The 24,598-nt window shown below is 46.7% G+C and overlaps 8 protein-coding genes across 8 annotated transcripts; 4 read left to right on the top strand and 4 right to left on the bottom strand.

Annotated features, from left to right (window-relative positions):
• Positions 1-159: 159 nt before the first annotated feature.
• Positions 160-1,184, bottom strand: K441DRAFT_680345 (uncharacterized protein; the record flags this gene model as incomplete). The annotated part of the gene is made up of 2 exons (XM_067651361.1): positions 160-1,130; positions 1,181-1,184. 2 exons carry the CDS (start codon positions 1,182-1,184, stop codon positions 160-162), a joined length of 975 nt encoding a protein of 324 aa, XP_067499956.1.
• Positions 1,185-4,152: 2,968 nt separating this feature from the next.
• Positions 4,153-5,383, top strand: K441DRAFT_666154 (uncharacterized protein). The gene is made up of 2 exons (XM_067649616.1): positions 4,153-4,807; positions 4,871-5,383. The coding sequence occupies exons 1-2, from the start codon at positions 4,199-4,201 to the stop codon at positions 5,111-5,113; spliced, it is 852 nt and encodes a 283-aa protein (XP_067499955.1). The 5' UTR covers positions 4,153-4,198; the 3' UTR covers positions 5,114-5,383.
• K441DRAFT_666152 (DUF1168-domain-containing protein) lies at positions 5,314-6,606 on the bottom strand. Its single transcript, XM_067649615.1, has one exon. It carries the CDS (start codon positions 6,362-6,364, stop codon positions 5,735-5,737), a length of 630 nt encoding a protein of 209 aa, XP_067499954.1. The 5' UTR covers positions 6,365-6,606; the 3' UTR covers positions 5,314-5,734.
• A 65-nt stretch (positions 6,607-6,671) lies between these two features.
• Positions 6,672-8,883, top strand: K441DRAFT_666149 (phosphoglycerate mutase-like protein). Its single transcript, XM_067649614.1, has 4 exons — positions 6,672-6,812; positions 6,865-6,972; positions 7,036-7,463; positions 7,534-8,883. The coding sequence occupies exons 1-4, from the start codon at positions 6,798-6,800 to the stop codon at positions 8,678-8,680; spliced, it is 1,698 nt and encodes a 565-aa protein (XP_067499953.1). The 5' UTR covers positions 6,672-6,797; the 3' UTR covers positions 8,681-8,883.
• A 57-nt stretch (positions 8,884-8,940) lies between these two features.
• On the bottom strand, positions 8,941-11,119 carry K441DRAFT_666148 (t-complex protein-like protein 1 gamma subunit). The gene is made up of 6 exons (XM_067649613.1): positions 10,963-11,119; positions 10,848-10,914; positions 10,586-10,794; positions 9,935-10,525; positions 9,059-9,873; positions 8,941-8,993 (listed from the first exon to the last, which is right to left on the bottom strand). Exons 1-5 carry the CDS (start codon positions 10,985-10,987, stop codon positions 9,128-9,130), a joined length of 1,638 nt encoding a protein of 545 aa, XP_067499952.1. The 5' UTR covers positions 10,988-11,119; the 3' UTR covers positions 8,941-8,993; positions 9,059-9,127.
• A 307-nt stretch (positions 11,120-11,426) lies between these two features.
• K441DRAFT_666147 (uncharacterized protein) lies at positions 11,427-12,913 on the top strand. The gene has a single exon (XM_067649612.1). It carries the CDS (start codon positions 11,647-11,649, stop codon positions 12,586-12,588), a length of 942 nt encoding a protein of 313 aa, XP_067499951.1. The 5' UTR covers positions 11,427-11,646; the 3' UTR covers positions 12,589-12,913.
• A 4,248-nt stretch (positions 12,914-17,161) lies between these two features.
• On the top strand, positions 17,162-18,552 carry K441DRAFT_680339 (uncharacterized protein; the record flags this gene model as incomplete). Its single annotated transcript, XM_067651360.1, has 5 exons — positions 17,162-17,399; positions 17,492-17,802; positions 17,856-18,312; positions 18,361-18,446; positions 18,496-18,552. The coding sequence occupies 5 exons, from the start codon at positions 17,162-17,164 to the stop codon at positions 18,550-18,552; spliced, it is 1,149 nt and encodes a 382-aa protein (XP_067499950.1).
• Positions 18,553-21,552: 3,000 nt separating this feature from the next.
• On the bottom strand, positions 21,553-22,507 carry K441DRAFT_579282 (uncharacterized protein; the record flags this gene model as incomplete). Its single annotated transcript, XM_067644329.1, has 2 exons — positions 21,553-22,121; positions 22,189-22,507. 2 exons carry the CDS (start codon positions 22,505-22,507, stop codon positions 21,553-21,555), a joined length of 888 nt encoding a protein of 295 aa, XP_067499949.1.
• Positions 22,508-24,598: the final 2,091 nt, after the last annotated feature.

Raw genomic sequence — 24,598 nt, 5'->3', positions numbered from 1 at the left:
TAAAATACTCCCCTCTGCCAGCCCAGTCCCCAAATAGTAAATAAAATAGAAGATACTGGCATAATTCATCACGAGTATCTCAAACGCAGACCAAAACTCCACACAACCCACCCCCTCAACCCCACCCACTACACTTCCTACCCAATACATCGCATCCTACTAATGATGGTGAGGATACGATGCCAAGATCTTCTTCCCATTCACGTACTGTCTAATCGGATACGGCCTATATGAAGAACCCGACCCAGACGACGATCCTACACTCCCCTTGTCTTGATGGTGGGGATAACTAGCCAGCACCTTCTTGCCATTCACATACTTATTAAGAGGATAAGACTGGGAGGTAGATGTGGACGAAGCAGGCGTTTTCCAGCTAGCACGGCGCTGGGCCGGGGTCGCAGCTTGCGAGGCGATGGATTCAGCGATCGCTTTGTGGTCCCTATAGGGTTGGGGTTTTGAAACTGGTTTTGGAGGGGGAGGCGCGAATGCGGTCTTCTGTTTCGTGAGCGCAGCGGACGAGATTGGGGAGATTGCGGGGGCGGGCGAAGTGGCGGGGGCTGGTGTGGCTTCGTGGATTGGGGATATGTGGGGGACTGGCGTGGTTTGGGCGATTGGCGTGATCTTGGGGCGGAGATTCCGCTGCACGACTGTGCCGCCTATGTGGAAATTTATTCCCTCCTGTGTGAGAGTCTTGTCTATGGGGTTCAGTGCAGCCTGAGGGGCTGGAGAGGCTTCAGGAGCTCGTGCGGCTTTGGGACCTGTTAGGACCTTGGAGACGGGAGTAGTTTCAGAGACAGATGTAGTCTCAGGGGTAGATGAGGTCTGAGAGACGGGCGAAGCCTTAGGAGGCCGGGTTTTCGGTTGGACTACAGCACCGCCGGTAAGGAAAGTGTCGTGAGATGCATGATCCTGCGAGAGTGGGGGAGGGAGTGAGGACCGTGGAGGTGAGAGAGGGATCGTTTTATCCTTCTCTTTTTTGGAACTGTTCAGAAATCGGAACATCTTTTTCCATTTTTTCTTTTCTGGTGCGGTTAAGGTAGATGGAATATCTTCATTGACGATTTCTCTGGTTTTGTTGAATGTGAGTGGGGATGAATTAGAGATGGTTGCTGGAGTTGTACTATTTGCAGCTGCTACACGTGAGCACATATGTCGTGGGTATCTAGATCGACGGACGCACTCATGGTTGCGCTGGTTCTGCTCAAAACGCCGAGCAGATTTTATTTAGAGCTCGTTGTTTAGCTTCTGGTCATTTTTATGAATCCATCTATGGTTAGTGACTATAACAAATGCGGGGGAGATGGGATAGTTGTTATATTTGGTGTTGTCGTATCCGCTTGGACGCCAAGATGTTACATAGACGAACTAATCCTTGACCAGATTTATCCTAAATGTAATCAATCAGGCAATCTAATCCAGAGATCTCTTTGCTAAAGCGGACGCTCTAATCACGATTCCTTGAAGGCAGGGGGCAGGGACAGAGACTTCGCGGTACAGTAAAATCTCCTTATTACGATACGATTGGTGCGGCCAACTGTTATACCGATGGTATCGTTATAACATGAGTCCGTGCGCGTCCGTGCGCGACAAATAGGGAAGAGTCTTATCCTAAAACAGTAACTCGCGGGCCAAAAAGCTTCTCTCAGCCACAGGCCCAGCCGTGAGCTGTACGGAGGACGACGCAAAATTGAATTTCCCCTTCCTATTTGGGAAAAGCGTCGTTTTAATGCCAAGACCCCACCAAAAATACCAACTTTTTGACTTTGAGCTTGTAAAAAGCAACTCTACACCAACTTTTTAATAGAATCTATTCTTATAGTCACTTATAACGTCCTTTACATACCTTCTACTATTTTTTCTATCAATTTTGGAGCCCAAAATGCCTCGCTACGGCCTTGCAACGAGGGCGCAGGCCATAGTAATAAAGGCTCTAGGAACACCCCTAAAGGTAATTGCTTACGTTACTAGAATTAGCGCTAGGCACATCGGCAACCTAGTAAAAAAGGCAGTAGAGAATAGCTAGCATGCAGATTAGGTTCTTCTTAATAACTACCTTAAGAATAAGCCTGGCCCAGGGCGTAAGAAAACTATTACCCCTGATCTTAAGCAAAAAGTCATTAACGCCGTCACATGCGATTGTTACGGGCGTAAAAAAAGCACTAAAATAATTGCTCGCCAAACAGGCCTCTCTATATCGTCTGTTTAAAAGATACTCTAAAAATACAGCTTCCATAAGACAAAGCCAATAAGGAAGCCTAGATTAACTGCAGCTATAAAGAGCGAATAATATAGATTTACATTAGCCTACCGCCACTAGACACTAAAAGATTGGAAGGCTGTAATTTAGTTAGATAAGACGAGTATTGTTTTAGGCTACCGTTAAGGGGGCTACCAAGTATAGCGACGACTGCACAAGGCCTGCGTACATAGCTGCGTACAAGAACGGTGGAAGGGGTACTCCAAGTTTATGTTCTGGGGTTGCTTTTTATATAACTTTAAAGGCCCATGCTATATTTAGAAGCCTTAAATAAAAAAGAAATTAGATAAATTAAAATCTATTATTAAGATCTGGAATAAAGCTTTAGAGCTAGAGGCGTATAAGGCTTGAAAAGAAAAACAAAACACTAAAAAAAGCTTACACAAACTACGTTACGGAAGGCGTATAGGCGGAGCTCCTGCTAAATAGAAGTTTACAGCATTATATAGAGCTTTTACTCGATTAGATAGAGGTAAAATTAACTAGTAGCAATATCTAACGAATATTTTAATACTAAAACTTCTTCCGTTCGCCCAGAGCCTTATATGCTTAAATTCTAATATAATCGTGCAGGAAGATAAGGCTACTTCTCATATTACAAAGATTCACCAGGTCTACTTTAACGCCTGCGAGATTTAACGTTTTTTTTGGCCAGGTAATTTGCCTGATCTAAATATAATTGAGCCTTATTGGAGCTACCTAAAACGGGTGACTATAAAAAGAGGCCTACTTACCTCCCGTGCAGCTGTAGAGAAGGCTTAGCTTAGAGCTTGGCAAGATCTTAAGTAGTAGCAAATTCAGCAGTGGATTAAGAGGATACCTTGCCATATTAAGAAGCTTATAGAACTTAAAGGAGGCAACGATTATAGAGAGGGAGTGGAGGAAAAGTAGCGAAGCTAAAAGTAACTCTCTAAGGAAGCCAATCGCAAGCTTTCTATAATCGTTAAGGTGCTTTAAACGGGCTACGAGACGTTATATAATTACTATGGCTTACCTAACGCCTATCTGTAATTCTTCCTCCCTACGCAGAGCCGTAAGGAAATTAAGGAGATTACTAAAAAAAAGTGGCAAAAATTAGTTAATTTAGTGGTTCCAAATCAACGTCAAGATACTTAGGGCCCTAGCTTAATTGTAGATCAACAGCTCTATAATTAAAGACTCCAAAGGAACAATTGTAACCAGGTAGTTGAACGGGTAGTTAAACGGGTAGTTAAACAGGTAGAGAGCCAAGCAGAAAGCCAAAAACAGAGGCAATTGAGGCCTCAAAAGCCTCGAAAGCCTATAGAATATAAGGTGCAATGGAATGAGGTTAATCACGTAAATATTAAACGGTAAAACACCACGTTTTGGAAGCTATATAGATGATATATTAGTATCAAAAGCTTCAATTAAGTTGATTAAGTTGATTTTTGGTGGGGTCTTGGCATCAAAACGACGCTTTTCCCAAATAGGAAGGGGAAATTCAATTTTGCGTCGTCCTCCGTACAGCATCCTGACGCATCCTGTGGTTAGCGTGTTTTATCGACTTTCCCCTAAACAGCAAAAATACCAAAATTTCCCCTACAAAAAGGCCGTGCGGAAGTGGCTGCGCTAACCACCGGAATTGAAGAGATGCTGTAAGTACGGAGGACGACGCAAAATTGAATTTCCCCTTCCTTTTTGGGACTAGCGTTTTCCCCCCCATAAGGTGCCTATAAGGTTGCTGAGGTTTTGGGCCTTTTGGGGGGCCTTTAGGGGGTCTTCGGGACGTAGACCGCCTAAAATCTCGTTGCTTAGGCGATAGAGCCCCCATAATATTGGCGACCTTATGGGGGTATATACTAGTCCCAAAAAGGAAAGGGAAATCCATTTTTGCGTCGTCCTCCGTAGGCTCTCACGCACTACCACTACCATAAATCCCCACGAAACAAAATTTGGCTGTAATATTTGCAGTTTACACAAATGGCAGAAACTCTGCCTGGTACAAAATGTCCTCATCTCCCAGCAGAACTCTGGATCAGCGTTTTGTCGCATGTGCAAGACTGCAATCACCTCTGGTCAACTTGCCGGCGTGTCTCGACAGATTTCCGCTCATACGTCGAAACAGTGTTTGCCGATAAGCACATCAAGAAGACACGCATTGAATTTGCGCCTCAGAGCTTCCACCACTACCAGATTCCCACCGTTTTTGACCGCTTCTCAGACGATCGAAAACGCGCTTATTTTAAAGATAATAGGCCACCTCAGTACTTCGCGGAAAAGGGTATGGACGCTCAGTATATGCTCGCTATTAGAGTTCACTGGCGTAGCTCCATGATTTGGTATCTCGGAAGTCGTGATGCCTGTGGTGGTAAACGTGAGCAACCACCGCCGTATACCATCAAAGTGAGAAGATCGATCAATGATACCGATATTCCTGGACTGGAAATCAAATATGAAGCCCGCGAGATCTCGTTCGAGTGGACGACGATGTATGATCTGTTCTTCTGTGAGGAAGAGTATGTCAGGCGGAAGAAGGACGAAGCTCTCAAAGCGGTGCAACCAATCGATAAGTCCACGGGGTCCAACAACCAGGGTAGCATGGAAGCTCTCAAAGCGGTGCAACCAATCGATAAGTCCACGGGGTCCAACAACCAGGGTAGCATGCCTGGAATTGATTCTGACCTTTTAAAGCTCATGGAAAAGGATAGGATAGAGCACCGAGCCTGGAAGGAGGCTCGTCGTGCGCGCCTCAAAAGCTGGTACAAGAAACATCACAATTTCGACTTACAATGTGCGTGTTGGAGTTTCGATGATGATGATGACCACCGATTAAGGTCTATGAAGCGATCAAGAGATGATTTGGCAAGTTTGGGATTCAGCGATGATGAGACATGAGCTAAACTCGTGATGAGAGAAAGTAAGGTTATTTGTTGGAGTTAATAGGTTAGAGAAGATCATGACACTAAGGTTGATACAGAGTTATCCATCTTTGCGAGAGGCCGGCGTAAGGATGTTGGGAAGAATTCATGTAAATAATACACGGCCTTTTCCGCATATTAATTCGTGTGTGGTTCATTTAGGGATATTTTATAGAGGATGAAGGCTTTCTAGGCACGATGGCTACCAGCATTTGAAGCTAATGCCAAACATGACAAATACAATGCCACTTTTATTGAAAATATTTAATCACAATGTTAACCTCAACTCCTGTGAGTACTCAAACAAGCCCTGTTACATCCTGCTTTACCTTAGACCACGTCAGAGGCTTGTGACAGCAATAACTGAACTAAGAGGCCCTCAACCTATAAAACGACACGTACCTATACACCTTTGGATCACCTTTACTCAAGTGAAGGGGAGTCTTGAGGGACAGTAGGAAGCTACTTCAGCGCTTGAATTTAGCTCTCCATGCCAACGTTGACCAAGGAACAGAACTGTCAAGCCAGTGCTCTTCCCCTTTCCATTATCAATCTGTGATCCACTTCGATTAATTCTCTATTGCAGGTTCCGCAGCTCTCAATCCTCATCGTGAATTACGATTCCAATCTCATCGGCATTCTTAACTTCACCACCTCCATTCATCACAGCAGAATCATCATCTCCCTCAGTATCTCTCGCCTTCGCAGCGCCCAGATTCGGACCCAGCTTCTTCATCTTCCCCGTGCCGCCATTCGCATCCTTCCCCTCATCGTCCATATCCATTTTCTCCCCTTTCCCTTTCTTTGCCTTCCGCTGCTTAGCCTTCTCCCGCTTAGCCTTATTCTTCAGTGTCTTCTCCGCATCTCTCTTTTCTCTCTCCTCCTTCTGCTTCAGGAACTCCTTCTCTGCCTCCTCCTTCTTCACCTCCTCATCCATCAGCCTCAGCCTCTCATACTCCCGCCTCCTGCTAGCCTTGTAGACATGGAACTCGCCACTGCCCGCACCAGCACTGCTGCCTTGCACATTGGCGACAATTTCGGGAGGCGGGGCGAGAGAATTGGATTTGGGATTTGAAGAGGGAATCTTGATTTCTCGATCTGGTTTAGCAAAGAGGGCTTCGACTTGCGCAGATTGCTGCGAGATGGGGGTGAGGGCGCGCTTCTTTGTGGGCCGCTTGGAACGAGGATCCGCTGATGTGGGGATGGATTCGGGGATGGGCTCGGACATGTTGGCTTTCGGACTGGAGTACTGGATGCTCTCCGAGAGTTGGGTGGGGCTGTGATTGCTCGTGAATAGTTTCTTGCCTCGTGCGGAGGGAAGCGGGTGAGGGGCGCAGCGCAGGCGGAGAGTTCGGCGCGTATAGTAAGCCGGAGCGCTCGAGATCAATCGGTGACACGTCGTTTGGCGCTTGAAATAAAATTCAAGTGGTGTTGTGATCAGTAGTGGAGTCAAAGATGTGTATCTGTAGATGACCCGTGATGATTTGCGGAGGTCGCAGCTCGAACTACAACTCAGCCGAAGTCGTCATTCTTTCGTGAATAATAAAGCACAGCTTCCTGACAGACAACAATCGCCACGCTTCTAAGCCTCCTATATATCTCGAGGAGCTGTTAACCTTCTGTTCACCCAAAAGTTAAAATTCAAGTAGTATTGTGGCAAAATGGGAAAGCCTCGTGCAAGTTTCTCTTCTTCTATCTGATCCAGCAGCGGCTAATGCTTGCATGCAGATGATTATACTTGTTAGACATGCACAGTCAGAAGGAAATAAAAATCGCGATGTCCATCAATTTATACCAGACCACAGAATCAAGCTTACTCCAGATGGCTGGAATCAAGTATGTGTCACGTCCTACCTCGTTCAGCCCACCAAAAGCAATATCTAAGTCCCTTCCGTACAGGCAGAAGAAGCAGGACGCCGCCTCCGTTCTATGCTTAAGCCCGACGATACCCTCCAGTTCTTCACGTCTCCTTACCGCCGTACTCGTGAAACCACCGAAGGCATCCTACGTTCGCTGACCTCAGACGACCCCACACCGTCACCATTTCCCCGCCATAAAGTCAAAGTCTTCGAGGAGCCCCGCCTGCGTGAACAAGATTTTGGAAATTTCCAGCCATGCTCGGCGGAAATGGAGAGAATGTGGCAGGAGCGAGCGGACTATGGACATTTCTTCTACCGCATACCGAGCGGAGAGAGCGCCGCCGATGCGTATGATAGAATAAGCGGATTTAATGAGAGTATGTGGCGGCTGTTTGGAGAAGAGGACTTTCCAAGCGTCTGCGTTCTCGTTACGCATGGATTAATGACGAGAGTGTTTCTGATGAAGTGGTAAGTAAAGAATATTGCTGGTCGGGGAAGCAGGCTCTATGAGCAGGCGGTATGCTAACATCTAGAGCAGGTACCATTGGTCCGTAGAATATTTCGAAGATCTCCGTAACGTCCACCACTGCGAGTTCATTGTTATGAAGCAAAGCCCCTCCAATGGCAAATACATCCTTGAAAACGAACTCCGCACTTGGTCCGAGTTGAAACATCGAGCCTCAGCTCTAGCCTCGCAGAACGGCAGCACGACATCAATGTCAACCACAACGAAGGGCCCGCCTCCCCCTCCGCAGCCTCACTCTTCTCCAACCATCCCCGTCAAACGCTGGGGTGGTTGCGTAAACGGCTGCAATCACGACAAAATGTCCTTCCCTCGCCGTAACCGCCGCCAAAACACCGCCGACTTCAGCCTCCCTCCACCCACCGCAGACGACGAGAAAGATGACAATCCAGTTACCTCTCAAGAAGCCAACAAGATACCCATAATCGCCGAACCAAGCCAGTCCGCCTCCAAACCCACCCCACGCAAGCCCAGCGTCGTGCCCAAAACCCCCATACCTGAGATGCCGCTCACTCCCGCCTCACCGAACGACGCCTCCAACGACGCATCCTCAGGCGAGGACGAGGGCGACCGCAGCAGCGAAGCCGGAGAAGCCTCCACGTCTATCCCGCGCGCGCACCAGCACCCAGTCCCGCACGCCGCATCCATCATGCGGCACCTGCACCCAGGCCGCGACTTCGGCGGCAGCATGAGTGGGACGGGCACGCCGGCCGAAGGCCTCTCGGACGACTCGGACTACTTCCCGGCCATGCACACGCTTAGCATGACGCCCGGCAAGAGCGCACCCGGGACGGTCAACGGCGGCAGCAAGCTGAAGCCGCGCGCGACGTCGCGGCTGCGCGAGCGCGAGCGCGAGAAGTCCCGTGAGCGCAAGGCGGCTACGCGCAAGATGTCGGAGGCCGGGTGGGTTGCTGAGAGTGGGATGGGGCTGGGGGCGCGGGCGGATGCGTTGGGTGATGGGGGCGGGACTAGCGATGATGCGGGGGTGGAGGGGGATGGGGGGACGCCAATTTTGAAGGAGGCACTGAAGGGGTGTATGGAGGTTGAGGAAGGATGCGAGGATGAAGAGATCGATATTAAGGTAATGGAGAGGATTACTGGAGAGGCGGAGATTGAGAAGATGAAGGAGGCGGAGAAGAAGGGGTTTGATGAAATTTATTGATTGCTGAGATCATTTCGAGTGGAGTGGGGCGTGAAAGTGTTTCGGGGTTGATACCACATGGTAGATTGACAGATCGGGAGGTTAGATTTCTTGGAGAGAGCGGCAGGCGTTTGCGATTCTTTTGGGCTTTCACAACAGTTACATTTAAGGAGACATTGGTTCCTATTATATGAGAATGATGCAAACCTATTCATATTCGCGAAACTGCTCTTCGTTAATCTCGCCATTCATGGAGGATGCTTCCGCATCATAAATAAATTCCGTGGGCTCATGCGACTATTCAGCAAATTCTCTCCACACCCCGATTGGACGACTGATGTGACTTAGTACATATTCTTAATCTTCTATGCATTGATTTCGCGATCTACTGTTACATACTTTTCGCAACCAGTAGAAATCTAGACAACTGTACTAGACACAAACCAGCCTTCAATACACATTTTGTAATCACTCCTCACCGCCTCCACCTCCAATTGGCCCAGAAGCCTGTTTCGCTGCCTTCGCAGCAACAATATCGTCAACCCTCAACAACAAGCACGCGCTCTCCACTGCTGTCTTGACGCTCTGTGCCTTAACTGCCAATGGTTCCCAGACGCCATACTCCTTCATATCTACAACCTTCCCGTTATCGCCATCAATTCCCCAAGAGCTGCCACTGCCGTCGGCACCCTCGGCATGTTTGGCGCGGAGTTGTGTGAGCACTCTAATGGGGCTGTTTCCGGAGTTCTGAATCAGGGTGCGTGGGATGACCTCCATCGCCTCCGCCACAGCACGGTACGGCCACTGTGCCACGCCCTCAACGCTCTTTGCACGGCGTTCCAGCCCCACCGCGACCGCCATCTCAGTCGCGCCGCCGCCGGGACACAGTCGCGGGTTCCAGATAACGTTCCGCGCGACGCCCATCGCGTCCTGCAGGTTCCGCTCGATCTCGTTGAGGACGTCTTTGCTGGGGCCACGCAGTAGGATCGTGCAGGCCTTCGGGTCCTTGCATTTAGTCAGGAAGGTAAAGTATTCGTCGCCGATTTTGGAGATCTCGAAGAGCCCGCAGTGCGTCCCGATGTCGGAGCTTGTGGCGGAGAAGATAGAGTTCACGATTGTGGCGCCGGTGGCACGGGCGATGCGGTTGTTGTCGGTTTTGCGGACGCGGCGGAGGGCGGTGATGTTTGCTTTGACGAGGAAGTGTTGGGCGAGATCTAGGGGTGGTGTTAGATGGTGTCTCAAGAGACTATGTGAATATTAGGTGGGGTCACTCACCACTGACGCCCTTCTCGGTGATTACCAGGTCCGGCTTCAGTGCGATGATAGCGTCACACATAGCCTTAACCTGCTCCTCTTCGATCTGCAATATCCGATTCCAATCCTCCTCTTTGCTGATTTCGATGTTTGTCTGGCTCTCGCCCTTCTTATACTCTAGCGGGCAGTCCAGAAGCATAACTCTTGGGTTCTCTATCCTCCTCCTCATCTTAGGATGTGTGATATCCTTGTTCAACATAACACCGTCCAATACTTCACTGTCCTCAATCTCCCCGCCGGGTATCTTCTCCACACGTGCGTAGCGCTTGATATCTACCTCTTTTTTACCACCACCAACGTCGAGGGAGACGGTGCGGACAGCTTTGAGGGCAAGGTTGCACATTAATTCCGACCACCGCGAAACGAATTTTGTACCAATCGAGGCGGAGATAAGGGAGTACATTGCTTTATCGTTATTAATGTCAACAGGAACCGAGATTTCGTCGATGATGGCGAGAGCGTCTGCAAGTGCGCGTTTGAAGGCGGAAATGATGATAACTGGGTGGATATTCCGTTCGAGTTGAGGGAGAGCCTGAGCTAGTATTTCGCCGGCTATAACTATTATTAGGATGTTTCCAAAGAAATTATATGTGCAATTTGCGGATTGCAAACCTAATATTATGACCGTTGTTGTGCCATCCCCCACTTCCTCATCTTGTGTTCGGCTCAGCTCAATCATGCTTTTTGCAGCTGGATGCGCAACCTCGATTTCTCGAAGGATAGCATGGCCGTCATTGGTGAGAACGATGCCGCCCATAGGGTCAAGTAACATCTTCAGCATTGCTTTGGGCCCTAGACATGACCGGATGATGTCCGCTACTCTGGGTTCGAATAAGCCTCTGAACAAGTAAACAGAGGGTAATATCAAGCTCACGTCTTCGCCGCTGTGATATTTGAGAGCTGCGCTTTCCGGCCAAACTGCCTCTCCCCCGTCTGGGTATCTGGTTTATATTAGCTACAGTTATTCGTCAAGGATGGAGCCGGCGTACTCATCACCACCACTGGAGCTTGCATAGTGACTGAAGATAAGAAAGCGCTTCCAAGTAGGGCTCGTGCGTTTTATTTACTGAGGAGCAATACGGCAATCTGGTGCCTTGTCGAGGTTGGACCTTTGCTCCATCAAATTCCGAGCGCGTCCCTCGTCGCGATACCTAATTTTTAGCGAAATGTGTTTAACAGAGCACGACATGCGTATTTATCATACCGTTAAGCGAGATTAGCACTAGTCCATATCAAGCTAGGTATTCACTAACTTCCATCGGGCTACCCCCGGAGGTTGTGTAATTCCGATTTACCCGCAACGCCAAGACTACGCTTCCAGCCATCGCCCGTGATCTTCGGACCTACCGCTTACAAGACCGCAGCCTCTCGCTCCTCTGAACCGTCTCTCTTTCATTTCACTCCCACACTTCAGCTCACTGCCGCAGCCTTTCTCCCCTATAACTTGTTACTTCAATTCAGTACCCACCCACTCTTTCACCCTTTTATAAACCTACCTGTTATCCATTCCATCCCTCCATCCTACCATCCTTCATCCATCTCCTTCATCAACCTTCCTGTCTCCCTGACAGCGTTCCCATTGCCGTCTCATACTCCCGTCTCCCATTCGCCGTATAGGCACTCGTACCACATACTCACTTCCCCTTTATTGATCTACTAAACATACAGTTACCATGGGTCTCAACTACTATGCCTCCTCGCCCACTGTCGTCCTGCCTCCGCAACAACCATCCCACTATTTCGCCAACTGCAATCCATCCCATCACCAGCCATTACCACCGCCAGCCGCGGGCAACTTCAGACCAAAATATCCTACACCACCATCGCTCAACTATCTAGCCGCTGCTTCCAATGCTACAGCAGGGCGTAAAAGATCCATCGCCGACGTCGACCCAGACGACCACTCTCCAGATGGCTCGGTCGTCTGCCAATTGCCTCCCAAGCCCAAACCTGAACCCATCTATGGCCCTGGTATGACTTTGATCTATCCCGACGAGCCTGGTCTAAACATCTCTGCCGAATCGCAAACTGGCACATGGTGCGAAGAGAAGCATGAGACTACCGAGAAGCAAGCTCCAGCCGTCCGACCCGTCGCAGTGTCACGTAAATCACAACGCCTCGACTCGAAGAGCGATGTTTCTGCTCTATCAATGCAGCGACCAACCGAAAGCATCATCGACGATAAAGGCAACACTATCGACGTGCTAATCAAGTCGCTTGGTGTTGGCTGGAAGAACATCATGACCAATCCTACGCTTCGCGACGCCGCACGTGCCTACGCTCGTGTGATCGAGAATCACTTTGATCTCACCGATCCGCTCATCATGTTGGAAAGCGAGGCGCTGTCGGCCTACTTAGTGCGCGCAAAACAGTATGGCGTCGAGAAATATTGGCTCTTCGGTGACAGCCTTCGTTGGTGCCAACTCGTTGGTTGGTCGCTTCAGAAGACCGTAGAGAATCTTATGGCACGACCAGGCCCTGTCGTTGAGGGAGAGCGAATCGAATCTCGTCCACGTACTCCTTCAACCGAACCTGTCGCTACTCCACTGCAAGACGTCGAGATGCTTGGTCACAAAGACATTGTGATGGCGGAAGACGATGTCATGCAACTTTAAGGGATGAAATTATGCAGTCCCTCTTGCTTCTTGATTGGTCCCTGCTGCCCGCTTCGCGTGCTTTGACCATCCTCATATTTTCAAAATTCCGGATCCGATCCATACCTCTTCTCTACTTTTGCTATCTAACATGCATCTGGGTTTGTGAACCTTATTTCTCATATTGTGGGTATTGTGGGGTCGGCGTTTGGCGATGGACTTTTGCTCTTGCTGGATATGAAAATCTCCTGCCATGTATCTTAGCTCTGCACTTTGCGACCGCTTGACCGTCTGCCATAATCGCGTCGCTTGGATGTATAATCATCCATATACCCAAGAAACAAATAACTGAATCAATAGAAAACTGAATAATATGCTACCACAATAAATCTTTGGCATGGGTAAAACTCGCTTGTGCACTGTTCGTGATCACCAGACACTCGGGCTGCTGTAGGCTGCTGGCCGAACTAACCTCTACTTCTCACCCTCTGCGCCAACAGTAACTGATATATTGCACCACTATGCTGTCTCTTGATGACCTGCCTGGCGATGTCCTCGATGAGATATTTGCCTACTTTGAGTACGACAAAGCTACTCTTTGTAACCTTGCGCTTCGGTGCTGTCGCTTCAACTCTTTAACGCCCCGCTGAATCTTCCGACATCCAGGCGACGCACCATTGCTGAAGTATGACTTGCTAGAGTGTAGCTTTAACGTGCATCCCGTTGTGCTTCTCTTGGTCCGATTAGGCCCTAACATACATCTAGAAGGGGGTCTGTTGGTCGACCATAATGCCAGGGACCTCCGCCGGTACCCAAATCTCCACCAACTGAGCACCGGCCGACCATTGCGATTTCCCTCCGACTACCACCCGAGGATGAGGTGTCACGCAACGCTTATTGAGAGACGTGGAGAGGATAAGCTCCAGTGTCCTTCCGTGAACGAGTTTCCACTTACGAATATTACAACGGTGAGCCTGTCCGGCAATTTCACAGTAACGGATATTGCAAGATTTATGTTTCTCGGCCATATACGCAGCCTCACTACCTCCAATGTGGCGAAATTGAACAAGTTAGATTTGCCAGCGGCGTTCAGAGATCGGCGGTCTTCGCTCACCTCATAAGCCGTTTCCGGGGTGGGACTACTGATGCCCTACAGGCGTTACTACTATCTTAAGGATCTAAGACATCCGACATGCTCAATCCCTCGATATACTTCAAACGTAATTCGGAATTGAAAATGTTGAGGATCGGACGCCGATTTAACCCCACACCTTATCCCTAACAACGTTGAGACTCTGCGGGTAGATGGTCCGTGCACAACACAAGAATCAAAACAACGCGTATATCTATATAGAATATAATTAAGTAATATCAAAAGCTTTAAGTACGAGTCCTTGGTTCTGTTAATTTGATTGGTTACCTCTTATCGATAACCGCAGGGCCCAGGATAGAGAAAAGTTTTCTAACAGACTAGATGCGCTCCGTGTCAAAGTGCAGGTGGATGTGCCCACTTCAGTCTTCTCATATTCATGACTAATAACAAGCCAACGTCCCCAGTGTGATGCTCGATGTGTACTGGCAGACGCCTTCTTTCAGCCTGCGGGGCCCTTTCCGTGCTATTACATCCTCGCCTTCATCAAATCCTTAACCCTATGACCAGATCTGCTCCCTCGGATCAAGACTGTGCGCTTGGCTGCAGATACCTCTCTTCGACCTGCTAGCTACGCTTAGCCAGATCAGCAAACTTTATAGAGATAGCATCCACCCAAAGAGCTCGCGGCTGATCTAGGTATTAAAGGGATCCTGGCGGTTGATGCAGTCTATTGTAATTACTATTGTTTCAGGCGCCTAATATCGCTAAGGCAATCGGCGTGTAACCCAAAATGAACGGTATCGCTTCGTAAATCAGGCCTGGAGGAGGGTGGCCAAGGAGTGAGATTGTATGCGACTCCGTCATAACCGCAGCCGGGTTGAATCCCAAAGGAGGCTAGAGTTAGCACATTATTCAATACCCAAGAATTCTTGAAGAATTGTAGTTTTTTGTTTTGATAGAATGAGTATGGTTATGGAAGGACTGAGGATCTTGTGCGGAGATCAAATTGCGAAGGTCCAAGCCCTGGCACTAAACGCAAGCTCCCGTCTACCTGTGGGTCACAACCTTAGACACAGCCACAGTTGGTGCAGTTTAAAATGACCGCAGAAAGAAACCATTCGTCCACTTCAGACTCCATCTAGTAGATCTTTTACAAGGCTGTGCTATCTCCTAGCCTACGCAAAGGTGAAATTGTCCAACCGGTGTTTGTGGAGGCGAAAGAATCGAAGACGGCAGAGCGGGGAGGCCGTGCATGATTAGGATGCGCCAATATTGCCGATATTCCGATAATATTGCAATATTTTTTGGCACATTAAAATTTTATACTACACCTAAAGGTTATCTTCTATCTATATAATATTGTATAATAGATCTTCCAGAATTTAAGAAATTAAAGATTTTAAATTATCTCTTATTTTTAATACTGTGGGTAGAGGGGGGGTAGGCGTACGGAGGGCGGAGCTAGCGGTCTTCTCCCCATAGGGTGCCCATAAGGTTGCTGAGGTTTTGGCATTTAGTGGGTCTAGGGGCATAGACAGAGCCCCTACAACTTTAGCGACCTTATAGGAGGTAGCCACTAGTCCCAAAAAGGAACCAATATTGGCAATATCATATTGCCGATTATTTCCGATAACCGATATTTTATCGGTTTCGTATTCGTTCGTATCGGTGCCAGCACTGCGTTTTGTCAATAGGTACTGTAAGGTTTACAACAAGGCGAACAGCCTGAGAAGGTATTCGACTTCAGCATTGCCGAGTGGTCTAGGGCAGTACCATGGCAAGACTGATCCTAGTTTGGCAGGCATGAGAGATCGAGCGACGTGAAAATAGACCATATAAAGAAAAGATTCCATCCATACTATCTTATTTATTCTATGTCAATTTTCAATGGGACGATTCTCTCATGTAAGTCTTCCTCGTGGTAAATACATTGGCTGCGTCGGCAAGGTGGCCGTAAGCAGCAGCTACCGACGGCAATCTGCCCAAGGCACTGGTAAGCCTCACTTTTCAGAACTTTGGGCCATTCGTTATGAGCAGACCGCAGGACCGGGTTAAAAATTTCTCAGATCCGGCCATTGCTTCCGGAACCCAAAGAAAAGAAGAGATGGAGAATTTTGTACAGCCTGCTATTCCCACCGACCCAGACAAGGGTTGTCTCTCTTCTGCAACCCCAACGGCTCGGCGTAGATTGTGGGCTCACAAAAAGCTATTTAGAAGCTTGGGTAGCTTAGACGGATTGCGTCTCCTAAATCTTCAAGAGAATCTATCTTGAATAATACTAGATCATCCAAGCAGACACCCAATCAGTTGTGGAAAGGTTTTGGAAAATGTTTCCTCCATCTGCTCTCAAATGCGACGCTAACTTATATGTTGCACCAACCTAGACATTTATTATTCTCTTCTGCGCTAACAACGGAAGCGCGAATCTGCCTTACCTGTTACTAAGTGGACTTACCCTTCTGGCTTCTTTCGTCTGTTTGCTTTCCGCGTCATCATGTGAGGCCTGTAGGATCTAGTAATCCTCTGAGGTTCATAGATTAGCAATTCCCGCGAGACTTTCTCATTGCGTTCTAAAGCGAAACCACGTACAGAGTAGAACCAAGAGTCTCTAAATGGATAAAGATACTTACATAAAGTTTGAGCACCCATGGTGATAGTTGTTCGTCAGGTAAGCCGTCATGTGCTTAGCAAGTGCCGAGTCGATCACTGGGCAAGTATCTATAATTTCTCGTACCTGATATCTAAAGCGGTGTAATGAACTCCAATTCTTGAATAAGCAGTGGTTAATCTAGCTTCAAAAACTGCCGGTCTGTGACTTCGAGCTGCGCCCTGTGGGTCCACACGATTCACTGGAGGAGCCCTTCGCTTTAGAGCACAGGCCGATACCGACCGCAAACTCTCACATTATTTTGCGTGTCAAACCCCCCCTCCCACCAAGATCTTTTCTACACGTCTCTTGACACAGCTACAGAAAAGCCGCCTTTACCTCCGCCCATAACTGCAGCTGCTAGATGTTTTCTTGTCCAAGAAAGCCGTTCGGTCCTAACATTAATCTCCTCCGTCGCATACACACTACACATACGACCCCACACTATAGCAAGACAACGGGCGGCTTTGTCACAACACAGAGCATTCACTCTCTTCCACGCTACCCATACTCTCCGCTCGGCACCGCCCTTGCCCACTTGAGGGCTGCTCGCGCGTCTCTTGTTGGCAACTTAGACCACACCACCCATCACCGCCACGCCTCTTCTGACCACCGCCTCTTCCGTTCACCACTTCTTCCGTTTACCACCTCTTCCGTTTACCACCTCTTCCGTTTACCACCTCTTCCGTTTACCACCTCTTTAGACCACTAACTCTGCTGTCCGCTATCCCTTCTGATTATCATCCCATTTGTCCGTTGTCCCGCCATCCACCACCCCGCCTGTCCGCCGTACACCTATCTCTATCTCGTAAATGCAACGTTCATACGACACAGGCTTAAACGAGCCACACACCATGCTCACTGACTATCAGGGATCTAGTACGGACGCAGACACAACACGTGCGAGAGTAGGATCTCGTAACCTTCTACAAGCCGCTCCTCACGAGAACGCACGACGGCCACAGCCTTTACGACACACGAAACCGCCTGATCACATCAAATCTCTCCCAAACCAGAATCAGGACTATAAAGAAAGTAAAGAACTAAGGAGTAAAGGCGAAAGAGGAAAAGATGTAAAGCTATACATACCCAGTAAGTGCGCTTCGTCCCTATTCACAACAGCCTGTGCAAAGCTAGAGGCGACTCGGCGCACTGTACCAACGGAGTCACTAAATGTATCGCAGACCAGGCCAACCCATTGGCTTACGGCACCGGATTCGGACAGGATCCCGACAGGATTTCCGCCTGTGAAGATAACAGTAGCAGCAGTGATGTTACTCGAGGAACTCCGCAGGCTTTTTCGAAAGGGGATTTCAAGCGTGGCTCGAACGATTTCGTAACATACAATCCTCCCATGAGAGGCAAGTTAATGAAGTCAGCCACCACGGATGCTAAGCCCGACGGCAAGCACAAGGACTGGTCGCTCGTCACTTGGGTAAAGACAAAAGTGAGGAAAGGATTCCATCGCTTCAAGGGCAAGCTCACTCGCCAAAAGGTAGGATCTGTGTTTGCAAAGAGCATTTGTTCTGTATACTTACAATTCTCTAGCGGCCTCGTGTTGTTATTGACGCCAATTACATTGCAACTATAGAGTTTGCATGTGTGGTTGGGGGTGAAGAGATAATCCGCCTTGCGCGTGCGAAGCTCGACACGGGAAACCCTTACGACATCATCTCGCGCAACTTCGTCGAGAAAATCGGGATACCGATTGACTTCTTTCTTGAGGGGCCAAAAAAGATACTTGAATTGCCAAGTGGAAACAGCTTCACTGCCATTGGTACCATTGTTGGACGGTGGACTGGAAAGCATACATCCAGCCATTGTCATTCATTCGACCCAAAGTTCCTAGATGGTGAGTTCTTCGTCTCGGAAGCACACGAGCGTTTTGACATTATCATCGGGTCCCGTACAATTGCAAATGAGCGATTGTTGACATATAGCCCGGTGGCATTCACTGGTTTCGAGGAATTTGATGGCTTCCGGAGAAATCCTGTTTCTGAGAAACGTGAGAAAGTTCTGTCTGCAGTCAAGCTTAGCTAACAAGGTCAACAAGCTGAGGATGTGAAACTCGCAGCCAAGAAGCAAGCCGATAGTCGGGCCAAGAATGAAGAGGCAAAGAGAGCGCATATGCAAAAAAAGGTAACGCCCTTCCATTGTTGCACACCAGTTCCTGGCTAAGCAATCTCAGGCCAAATCGGAGCCGAAATCCGAGTTTCCGGGATCCAACGGCCAGTCCGGAACATAGCCAGCGATTGTGTATTAGGTTGTAAGCGGCCTGCAGCGGACCTGCTGACGTAATTCTGTACACTCAGCTGTATCATTCAAGAATCTTCAAATTTTCGGTGGCACTCTTGCCCTGGCTGCGCAAAAAAGAATTCCAACCCGGGCCTCGAGGCGCGTAGGAGAGTAATTGCCAAAATGAAAGAAGTTCTGGCGAGGGAAAGTTCGATATCCTCAATTTTCAGTCCTAGCATAGCGCCAGAAAAATGATCCTGTGATTTGTCTCTTCCTTTTTGGCATCAATTTCATTTCATTACTATCCGTGTTTCATTATCGGGTTGGCCTGCGTTCCAACTCTCTGCGATCCACACTAATTTTCAATTATACTTGGATAATCGAAACCGAGATCAGATATTCCTCATCGTGAGAGACGAAGATGATGCCTGACCTACTTCTGGAAGGCGTTTATTTCTTGAGAATACCATGAAGCCACACCTCTACGGTAGCTAGGCGCTAGTATATAGCGAGGTTTCAGCCTGGACGAGAGGAAAAGTCTTTAGAAACAAAGCCCGTTCCCGCCACGATAACCCGAGCGCATTCTCTCTTGATTTTTCTCGTCTCCGCGAATCATTCACCTGTACTATTTCGCTTCAGAGTACCGACTACTCGCTGGTACAGTGCAGTCACTGTAGAACCACTCTGGAATCACGATGAATCCTTACTTGGCGGTTGGCACATCTAGTCCAGATTCCTTGTTGACTGAAGTTATCCTGTTGCAGCGAAATGGTTTTGTAGCGGGAACGTCGGGCCCATAAGACGGTTTTCGAGAGTATTTGTGGGATATAGGAGCTGTTGGACAAGTGATATATTTTCGGTTTCGAGGCTGCAGAGGTTGGCGTTAACACGGGCGAAGAGGAAATCGCGCACGACAGATTCAAAGCGGGTGTGGCAGTGCGCCGCAAATTTCAGATCTATTCGTGAGAATGTGCCTGTATTGGTGATGACCGACAGCGGTGTGCGGTGAAGATTAGCTCTATGCCGGTAACCGAGTGGAATGTAAACATACAGTTGACAAACAACATCGTGGCCCGGCAACGGTAGCTCCTTTTATAAGGACGAATCCTTCCTCCCCGCAACGAAAAGAGCGCAGATTTCCGTTATTGATGGTTGGGATTAACCTCCTTACATTCGGGGTGCCATCTCATATTTTCGGTGACAACCCAGATCAAATGAGCGCTCTTTCGCTCCATCAGCATGGAACTATAATTTGGTATGGGTTGAGATACTCTTTCCAGTAGCCGTCCTATCTCTTACGGTATTTAGAGTGGCGTTACTGTACATTGTTATCTTTCGGCTCGTAGTTGTTAAGAAGGGAGTAAATAGTAGTCATATGATATCAAGACTCTGAATCTCATGGTCGGAAGCAGGATAATCTGACTACTTTCGAAATTTCGCTGCCAAAGGAATTACTACCCTGAAGCATATATGTAGGTATGGCTTCGGAAACGTTCGCAGTGGTTTTCCTTTTAGCTGTGTATACGTGGGTCCAGTTGAGAATCCTCGGAGTTGCTGCAATTGGTGCGTCTGTCTTAGTTTACATAACTGCGGTCGAATCACAGAAGCAGCAACAGCTGATCCTGTAGCGACAGCAATCTCCTTCGGGATCTCATACGAATGCTTCTAGACACACCAATAGCCTTTGTCACTAGACCAGCGAAGATGACTGTAGACGAAAATGACCTGCAAGCGGAGACGGTCTCGCATCTCACCTAGTCCTTTACCAGCCGGACCTCGGTTTTATAGATTTGGGGGATTCCTGAGCATAAAGACATGATTGAGAATGTACTGTACTAGCAGATCTCACGCTATAATAATACACTCCATTAGGCGGCTGCGTAACCTTTGCCTCATGGTTAGTCAGCGAAACTCATGGCAGCAAATATAATTCGTCAACCGAAGCTAAAATTAAAATCTATGAGTCATAGATTAAGAAGCTTAGACAGGATTATGGGTTCTAGGCACTTACTAGCTGTGATGCGTCCACCTCCCATAGCAGTAGATAATGTCACAATAGGCAGGGTAGGTAGGTCTCATATTGCACTCCTTATCTGTATCCCTTAATCGCCCTCATCTAATATGCCACATTTCTTCTACACAGTCCCTTTCCTTGATTCAACTCATATTCTTGCACCAATCGTCTAGCCCGAGATGCTAAACGAAACTGGTTTATTAATCCTGATCACCTAATTCCCGCCACGATGATTAACGACTCAAACATCCTAAATTGCCTCAAGTTTCTGACCAACCACTCTCGTGTTTCTCTTCTTTGCCTGATGCCGTCAGTCAGTCCTTCTGGCTTCACTGCCCGGAGGTTTTGAATACTTTGTAGTGGGAGTTTCGTGATCTAAGAATTTATGAAACTCATGCTGCTCTGAACGTCTTGCCAAGCGACCGTGTTGGCTCGCATTTTGCTAAGGCTTTTCATCCCTCATGGTAGTATTTTGAAGCAAACTAGCCAAAGCATGCAATCCGGACAATACGTATGGCACCTATCACACTAAAGCAACTTAGTTTCTGCATAGGTGGCTCGGTAAGGTTAAGTAGCCTCTCATGTGTATTTTTTTCGCGGGTACAAATCCAAAGAGATATAGTTGTGTAGAAGCCCCATAAAGAATTAAGACACTGCAAGTTATAGTTAGTAGGCAAAAGTACGATTTTAAATATGATATGAATCATATATACCCGTGAGTATAATATTGCAGAGTACTTGTCCTCGCATAGACCCCTCAAGTAAGTATAATAAGTGGAAACGAAGATTTTACTCAACTGTAGGGGCTAACAACACCAAGTAGAGATAAGCCATGCCCCTAAATTGAAGAGAAAAAAAACATCAATAACATTCAAATGTTCTAAGCCCGTCGTGCTTTCCTTGTCATTAGATCTGTCAATAAATCAACTAGAGATGGTGTTGATTGAATTATTATTGCTCGCTCCAATAAAGACAACTTGTACAGCAGAAAATCTGTTAAATGGTTAGATATAATGTATGAAGGTTCAAATGATTCTTCGCGCGGCCTTGTACATACGCAGCAGCAACGGAAAATATGTCTGTTCGCTTTGCCGTAGTGAAAGCTGTCAAACAGAGCGACACGAGGAGATTGAAAATAGCGATGACAGTTAGCCGTGCTAGAGTAGATTGCACACAGTAAAGCACGGCGATTGATGCAATGGGTAGCAAAGATGCCAACACCGTGGTAATCCAGAAAGTCACCCAAAGGACTTTGCTATCTTTATATCCAACCACACCGTAGACCCTTGATGCTTTCTTCAGCCGAGCACATCCATAGCTAAATAGTTTCAAGACCACCTTCTCTGTCACCCAGTTCGAGAAGGAGTCTTCCCTGCGGCGAGAACGAAGTGTAACCAAGTCTGGACAATAGGACTTAGGATGTTGTGTAGAGCCCCAGATGGCTGCGTCGTCTCCAATAAAGGCTAAGGGGCCCATGTCCTTGGTCTCAAGGTAGTGTTGGATATCATTCAAATCCCATTTGCTTGGCTCTGGGAGGCTGAGAACGATGGACTGTTGTATCAATGCTTCATCTACGCCTAGAGTTAGCTTTTTGTCAGTGACAGATGAATTAATAATTAGTTTAGCATTTACTATATTCTCTTAGTGCCACTCTAATTTTCTTAGCAAGTTTCCATTGCTCATCGCCTCCATCGTCTGCGGATTGACTCAGCCAGTACCAGTCAAGAGCATACTGGGATTTCATTCCGTGTGGGTCTTTATTGTCGGACAATTCAAGCTCCCGGAGTTGCTTTTCAAGCGTTACAAGTTCGGCTTGAAAATAGAGAAGATTCTGCGCATTTAAAGCTCCAAAGCGACGAAAGATTGCCGTTTCCGGAAGTAATCCCATCTGACCCGCCAATTTTGGATAGCCCGTGACAAGATTAGCTAGTGGTATTGCTGAATTTGCCATTTTGGTGCACCAGGCTTCGGGGTAGACCCTCGATTATAGTTAAAAAATTAGAAAGATTTCATATACTTGAAAGCTAAAATATACGCTTGCATCTCTGGCGTAAGGCAAAAACCCAAGTACGTTTATCTTAATTCAGACTCCTGCAGAAATCCGGTGTCGAAAAGGCGACAGGGCAATCATCTGATGCGCGTAGAAGCTTCAAATGTCATTTGTGGCCTTGCTGTATGCCTGCTACGCCTTTTTGACTGGCGCTTATCGTGCAGCAAGGCCGACCCTAGCCCACCTCGCGAAAAACTGTTGAGCTTGCTTTCAGGAAACTAAATCCTAAGGACTGTTGGACAAGGCATGGCTATTGTCCTTCCGCATTACATCCAGGATGCATGTAATCTCGTGGATCAATAGCGTCAGTGATCAACCGTCGACTGGCAGATCAACCCACCACACGGAGCCAAAAATCGTGCCCACATAAAAAAATGGACTTTTTCTCTACCACCTGTATTACCACCCCTACCACCACAATATAGCGCCCAACTACGCCTAAAAATAGCTTAAGTTATACTCCTAGTACCAAAAACTCTACCCCTACTTATATAAAAGTTAAGGCTATTATTAAATTGAATAACGTATATAAGATTCCTTATTGTAGGAAAGATATCCTATAATATTTTAGCGCTAAACGCACTTCTATATATATGTTTATAAGGTATAGGCAATTGCAAATATTAAGTCGCCTATTAAGTGGACCGGTAAAAATTTATTCTTATCTATAATAATCTATAATAAAAAAACTCTAATTTAATTTATAATTAAAAATTAAAGTAAAAATTAATAAAAACGTTTATATATATAATTAAATATAATTATTAACTTATTAAAAACGTATTAACTAGATAATTTTTTTAAAATATAATGTTAAAATTAGTAAAACTTTAAAAACTTTAATAGAATAATTAAGGATATTTTAGACTAGATCTCAAATAAAAGCTTTAAATTATTTGTTCTTAATTAATGTCTAATACAGTCCCTATCTGGGTCTATATAGATAAATACTATTAAGTTAGATATAAAAAAACCTCTAAGGGAGATGTAAGTAGCAATATAGTATATACTCCTTTAGGTAGTACCTATACTACATTAACGGGAGGAAGAAGTACTATAGGTTACCGCTTAGAGACAGTCTCCTAAACTAAGATTTAATCTCTAAATTACCTATCTTGCCCTATATATATATGCCTATAGTTCTTCTACTGGGTCCCTAGCTATCTAGGAATCTATAGGAACGAAATAGCAGATAAGCTAGCTAAAAAGGGCCCTTCTAGAAGAAAACTACAATCTTCTTATACCTCCCTAGCCTATATAGGGAGAGCAGTAAGAGAAAAGATACTAGAATAGTGGAAAAACAACTAGCAGCAGAATAAGAATAAGGGAAAACACTATACTAGGATCTGTAAAGGAAGCTATTCCTTTTCTCTTAAAGCCCCTAAGGATAAATATCCTAAAAGGCTACAATTAGCTTTCTTCTAGCTAAAGCTAGGAAAAGGCTATTTTAAATCCTTCTCTAAAGTAATAGGGGGGGAGGATAAAGACGGTAGATGCTTTAGGGAATGTAAAGTACTATAAACCCCTAGGCACTTACTCCTAGACTACAACCTATATAGAGAAGAAAGAAGAGAAATGTAAAAGAAACTAAGCTCTTCTCTCTCTCTAGAAAAGCTATTTTGTACATAAAAAGGAAGAGAAGCGCTTTTCCTATTTCTAAGTAGGACAGGGATAGCTACTAGAAAGTGGCTAACAACAGCAGGATCTATAGAAGGAGGTAACTCCTACTAGGCTCCTAGTAAAGAGATATTAGTAAGCAAAAGGATAGAATTAAATTACAAAAGGATAGGGATAGGTGTTAGGATTTCTTATTTCTTATAGTTTTCTACCGTTTTCTCATTATCTAGTAGTTGCTTATAACTTAGTATTTTACTAAGGAACTATAAACCCCTAGTTTAGGGGCTTATAAACNACTAGGANATAGTTACTAGTANATNTTAAGCTGNCCTAANGGATTNATATATATAGGACTATAGCGCTATAGCCTAGAGG

This window comes from Cenococcum geophilum (assembly GCF_001692895.1).
Source record: "Cenococcum geophilum 1.58 unplaced genomic scaffold K441scaffold_47, whole genome shotgun sequence".
Classification (NCBI taxonomy): Eukaryota; Fungi; Ascomycota; class Dothideomycetes; order Gloniales; family Gloniaceae; genus Cenococcum; species Cenococcum geophilum.
This window is presented reverse-complemented; position numbering and strand designations above follow the sequence as displayed.